The sequence below is a fragment of the Neltuma alba genome, unplaced genomic scaffold, assembly GCF_004799145.2.
Source record: "Neltuma alba isolate B1F8T4 unplaced genomic scaffold, ASM479914v2 tig00010583_pilon, whole genome shotgun sequence".
NCBI lineage: Eukaryota > Viridiplantae > Streptophyta > Magnoliopsida > Fabales > Fabaceae > Neltuma > Neltuma alba.
The window spans coordinates 119755-126231 of record NW_021635448.1 but is presented as its reverse complement, the minus strand read 5'-3'; the positions used below and the strand labels follow the sequence as shown (position 1 = coordinate 126231).

The 6477-nt window shown below is 36.3% G+C and overlaps 1 protein-coding gene across 1 annotated transcript; it reads right to left on the bottom strand.

Moving 5' to 3' along the window:
• Positions 1-1619: 1619 nt before the first annotated feature.
• LOC114757236 (1-(5-phosphoribosyl)-5-[(5-phosphoribosylamino)methylideneamino] imidazole-4-carboxamide isomerase, chloroplastic) lies at positions 1620-6062 on the bottom strand. Its single transcript, XM_028946228.1, has 8 exons — positions 5658-6062; positions 5500-5561; positions 5094-5301; positions 4124-4209; positions 3588-3689; positions 2553-2686; positions 2256-2304; positions 1620-2028 (listed from the first exon to the last, which is right to left on the bottom strand). The coding sequence occupies exons 1-8, from the start codon at positions 5776-5778 to the stop codon at positions 1852-1854; spliced, it is 939 nt and encodes a 312-aa protein (XP_028802061.1). The 5' UTR covers positions 5779-6062; the 3' UTR covers positions 1620-1851.
• Between the last annotated feature and the right edge of the window lie 415 nt (positions 6063-6477).

Sequence of the window (6477 nt, the reverse complement as noted above, 5' to 3'; positions counted from 1 at the left end):
CAAGCATAACATAGGCTATATTAATAACCAAACAACTTAAACATAGCACTTTATCTTTAACTTAACAATTTCCCCCTTTTTCTTTGATTTTTAACAAAATAATTCTTCCTTTTGAATCAATAACTTCATGACTCATTCTTACACAATTTTTCATGAGGAATTCAAATATGAAAACAGATTTTTGAAAATCAAACTTTTTCTCCTTGAATTCGTCTTGGTTGAATAGGGGGTATAATCTTCCAAAAATTCTATTTTTGATTTCAATGATTTTACGCACTTTCCAATAGTATACCCCTACAAAAAAAATGTTTTAAACCCATTGGAATCATCAAATCAAGCTAAAACAATTTCCTGCCCTATGAACAGTAGCTGGCCGAATTGAGCATATAGAACCCTAGGTGTATTTTCTTCCAAAAACCATTTTATGGCAATGAAGGTTAATTATCCGCCGGAGAAGTTAGCAAGGTTGTACATCAAAGAGATTGTATGATTACATAAGGTACAAAGAATATTGTATCTGATCGAGATCCTCAGTTTATATCTAGATTCTAGAAAGTTTTGCACAAAACGATGGGCACAACCCTAAGTTTTAGCATAAATAACATCTGCAAACAGACAGGCAAACAGAGCAAACCATCCAGTCACTGGAAGATATGCTTAGAGCCTGTGTCTTGGACTTCAAAGAAACTAGGATGAGTAATTGCCATTGACAGAATTCACCTATAACAATAATCATTACTCCAGTATATAGATAGTTCCGTATGAGGCTTTATATGGCAGAAAGTATGGATCTCCATTGTTCTAAACAGAACTTAGTGATGGTCTAGAGATAGCGGATTGAACCTCAAAGTAGATAAAACCTATCAGTTAGTTTTAAACCCAATTTTTATATCAAATAAAAACAAATGAAACCATTCATTAAGTCCTTAAATTAGTAAATTTTAAATTTCAAAATATTTCTTCTCAGGTTACTATTCATATAACCGTAAAAATTTGACCAATTTAAAAAATCATAACTGATTCTAAAGAAATCGAAACAAAATAGTTTTAAGTTCTATTTAAAGCTTTAAAAGACAAAAGAGTATGAGAGTAGCATGCCAAGAAAAGTAATCAAATCTTAACGTAGCTCATGTAGCTCCAAAAAGGACCACTCAAACCCGAAAAATGGCCCAATCTGTTATGAAGCTAGTCATTAAAGCAGATAAAGCTTCATATATAGACCATTCTGTTATGAAATTAGTCAATAACGTAGAAAACACAACATAACATGACCAAAGTGTAAACACTAGCAATTTAATATGAACCGTAGCTCTCGCGATTGTGGATGTTCACAGGTTAGTGCTTAAGATATAGGGATGTCTTGGACTAGTATACACAAATTCCGAGTCAGTACTCCAAAAGATAAAAAGAAGGGGTAAAGAGAGGTCTTGCTGCATCATATTTATTTATTTATTTCTAATAAAAGAAGTAAAGACCTAGAGATCACTTGCTAACAGCATTAGTATGTCTCCGCATCTCTGTCCAAGAGATTACTCGCCCCAAAAACGGTAACACAAATTTGATGAGCACAGTAGGCTAACAACCACTTGGCACAAGCATTAGCCTCTTTGAAGGCATGATTGCAATTAAAAATTGCATTGTATTTATTGTACTTCATAACTAGGTAAATTGGCTGATAATTATCACAATAAAACCTGAGGAACAGGTGATGGTCGATGTTGATGCAGGAACGAGAGCAATGAAAAAGCAAGTGTTTAGATTCAAGGTCCAGATGAACTGATGAAAAATATCCTTGGATGGCAAAATAAAGAGAATCAATTACATATAATCCCAGATCGCACTCTGCCACCCTTAAACCATTGAGGCCTGTTGCTGGGCATGCCAAGCCACAACATCTTTATATGCTAAGTTACCCCCAAAAATATCCAACGCACTTCCCACTGTGACATCCACACGTCCCAGTCCAGCCATTTTTATCCTCTCCAGATCGGCCATTTCAGTAACACCACCAGCGTAGGTGACAGGAATCTAACAACCAGAATGTATCAATAAGATGTACATTTAATATAGCTTTAATGGCAGAGCATAATGAAATTTCTATGTAGTACCACATTTTAAAATTCTTTTCTTGTTCTAATCATCAATAATTGATGTTCCAATTTCTTTGCTTTTAATAATCCAGGCTATTTAAATACATTGATGCAGGATAAATAAAACAGCTAAAAAAATTAAAGTAGCTGAGGATTGTTACCAACCGGTGAATGCTTGCCAAGCAAAGCCACAAGCTCTTCATCAATCCCCAACCTACAATAAGCAATCAATCAATTAACATCAACAGCATTTCTATCCACGCATAAAAGGTGTTTACATTTTACTTTGTCGTACGAATTGACAGCAGAAAAATGTGAGACCACTTTATATCATTTGTATATGATTCTTGTACCAAAACTGCCTGTCAAATAGATTTGCTCTAGGAAAGTAGGAGCCTCTGTGATGATAGAATTCTCCACCCTTATTAATTCTAGCTGAAGACATGAAAAATGTTCACTTACTTTTTCCCTTCAACATCAACGCCATGAACCAGAAATTCATCAGCAAAGTTGGCAAGAAATTGCAATACTTCAGCATTAAGAGTCACATCGCTAAATTTCTGCCATCTGTCAGTGACAACTGCATATTTACCTTCCTGAACATCAGAAGCCACAAATACCAAAAAATGGAAAAACTGAAATGATAAAAAAAATTTAAAATCATAGAATTCTAAGGACCTTCAGATGCGAGCATACACAAGAATATGTGTCTGAGCGCGCCCGTGTGCGTGTGCGTGTGCGTGTGTCTATGTATATGTATATGCATCTCCATGTGTGTAACATTCGTGACATCTAAAACTGTTTTAATTCTTAAAATGTAAATGTGCAACAATTTCCTCTAAGGAAATAACCTCTCATCCCCCAGATCATAGGATTGCTGATGCAACACATACTCACACACCCTTGGACTAATAATGCAAACTGAAATGATTTAAGTGAAGGTGATAGAAAAACAGAGTGAATATGGGAGAGAGGGCGAAGCAGAACAGAGGGAAATGGGGGGAAGACATCGAGAGAAACAAGAGAGGAAGAGATAGACGCAGGGAGAGGGGGAGATATCAGATAGCAATTTTCATTCATCAAAAGTCTGCCTCTTACAAATGGCAGCAAAGTATTTATAGAAGGAGATTTCCTCCTCATGAAGTTAGCTATTTTTCCTTCGTATGAAGCAAGCTACTAAAGTAACAAGCAGTAAATGTTGACTTTCAAGAAGCAGTAACAAAATAATCTAAAGTTTCTTTCATACTAAGAAAAACTAAATATAAGAAAATTCAAAAGCAAAATCATCTTCTAGAATAAAAGCTTCCATATTTCCTATCAATTCCTCTTGAAAGTTGTATCCCTTCAGCTGAATATTAAAGTACTTGTCCACAAGAACATTCCTATTTAGATTTCAGATTACTAGAGCTATGCTGTACATTAACGTCCAATCCTTCTTCCCAAGTTAATTTTTCTAGGATACAATCTACTATTTAATGCTAACAAATCTATTTGTACCTTTTTCCTGCAACTGAGGTCCAACACAAGCCTCTTTCTTCCAACAATTCGTACAAGATCTTTGAGCCTCTCAAGATCCATTTGTCCATTGTTAAATACATACTGTGAAAACAGAAATCAAATAACTTCATTCCCTACCAAGTATCGCTGCTCTACTAGTAGTTATTTTAAACTAACGTGTATTTGCATCAATCAAGACTGGAGGCTCTTTTTTATTCTTGTTTTAATGTTATTCCCTTTTCCAAATATTATAATGGAGGAAAAGTTATGCAATGGAGAATGGAAAGTAATTTTCCTTTCTCACTACTGAACAAATACGTGATTTTATTCTAATGCTCTAGGCTGAAGCATTAATAAATATAAAATAAGGAAATATGTCCTTCATGGTTACAGGCCTAGACCTGTCTTATATATTGGAAAAGTCATTTCAAATGAATTGAAGTATCAAGTTTGTAACTATAAACATTTGGCCCAGACATCTGTTGGTATTGAGTTAAAAAGCTGAGCAGAAAAAAAAAGAGGAAGGAAAAATATACAGATGTGACAATGACGTGGCTTGCTCCTTCCTCAATGTAACTCAAACAATTGTCAGAATTCATTCCACCTCCAACTTGGAGACCGCCTGCAAGTTACCAGTCTTCCACACAGTAAGTGCAGCTCAGCAAAGAAAAATCTGTAACTTTTTAGCACGTCATCAACTACAAAGAACAAAGGCAATGCAAATAACTTTCAAAGCAGCAGTCCACATGGTCAACACGCTTGAAGCAGGCAGTCCGCATGGTCAACATAACAAGAGACTTTCTCCCATGTTATGTCATGAAACATCAGCATGAAGTCAGCACAGAATACACTCGATATCGTGGCTGACTGATGTATTAGGTGGAAATCCAAGCTAAAAAATAAATGGTCAAAGGGCACATTTGCTTAAGATTTTTTTTTTTTTTTAAGAAATAATTTTAATTAAACTAAACATGGGAGTTGGTGAGAAAGAATCTTAAACTAAACATGAGGGATGTGTTGGAAAGTTTGCTTTCAGCTTATGCTCGTCAATATAACCTGAAAATATAATCCCCCCCACCCCAATAAAAAAAAAAAAGCCCTCATATTTAGCTTCAGATTCTCTCAACAACTTCCTAATTTTGGCTTAACGAAAATCACTTTATTTTTATCTTAAACAAACTAACCCTACATAAACAACTAGATGTCGGCCATCTAATTTTATGTCCTGCATTTGACATAGTTTAGCAGTTCCTTCTTCCTTCCTTTCCATTTCATCCATCTAGCATTTCTAGTTTCATTTATCAAAAACCCAAAACAAAGATTACGATGGCCAATTTTAACTTTACTTTGTAGTACCGTCCACAACTTCCCACTAAGTCCCTAATTGGCAGTAACACCCCCCCCCTCCCAAAAAAAAAAAAAAAACCCCTTCCTTTTTAAAAATACAAACAATAAAAAGATGCGCGCACACAAGACAAGTAAATACCAACAAATTAAAAATAGTACCGGGGTAAGCATGTAATGCCTCTAAGGCAGCAACTTTGCTTAAAGGATCCGCTCCGAGCATAACTACATGACCACCAGTAAGCCCATCTTCTTTATAAAGATTAGCAAACTCTGCTGCTGATTTGTCAGATTCAAAATTGGTTACAGGATTAGACCCGTCCCCCTTTAAATCATGGAGGGTTGATCCAACAATTTGTTTGACTTTTCCCTGCCGTAAACACGTAAACCAGATAAATTTATCCAATAGCCGGTCATATCTATACAAGTTATTTCTCTGTTCGTGTGCTATTATTATTGAAATAAATAATGACGCAGAAGCAATTGGAACCACAGCAGTTATGATTCTTTTTTCCCCAAAACAACTGTAGAGTATAATAAAACTTTGACAAACTTGAGATTGGCATACCTTGTGTATATCAATGCAAGGACGGAATCGAACAGAACATTGAATGGAAGTTCGAGATTTTCCTATCAAGCACAAATTTTTTTTTTTTTTTAAAGATAGAGTGACAAGTAATACAGCATCAAATACAGAAAGGGGAATAGACATGGAAGCAAACATACCTGAGGCTGGAGAAGGCCAGAATACAAAAAAGCTCCACTTGTCCAGGCCATAAGTTGACTTCTCTAAAAATCCTTGGGGCGATTGAACACTGGAAGTTGAAGTTACAGAGACCTTGAGCATTCTCACCCTTCACTGCTAAGCGCCCAGGTTTTGGGGAATTCTCCAACGTTTTCAGTGATTGGCAGCGCCAGTGGCTAGGATATTAGAGCGCGTGTCCAAACACAAGCCGAGGGCTGCAAGGAGGACAAGCTGAAAGGCTAAGAGCACGAGGCACGCATTAGTTAACTGCTGAGGAGCTAGAAAACGTCACCGGAGAGCACGATGCGCGAAGAACAGTGGGTGAAGGACGTCCTCAGTCGACCACTTCGGTGGCGGAGTGACTCTGTGAGGATCTGTGCGGCGCCGCGTGAAAACTGAAATGATTAAGGGAGGCGGGGAGGAGTGGTGGGTCAGGGTCGGGTCGGAAATGATCCGTTTTCACTCGGCTTTTTCCCTTGTGTATTTCAATGCACTTTTGAAGGAGACTGGAAAATGACGCGATAAAAAGAGTGAAAATATGAACTTGTTATAAATATTGCCAGATTATGTATGGACGCCCATAACCTTCTAAGAGTCGTCTTTTGGGATTTCACACTTAAAACCTATAATCAATAACATAAATGGCTTCTGAGGAGTTTTCTATGATTAATACTCAACCTCTAAATGTTATACATCCTACAATTATATAGATTTATGCTTTATTATAACTCTTGAAAAGAATTTAAGTACTTGTAGTCTATAAATAGTGAGTATGTACTAAGTTATTATAAACTTGAAATC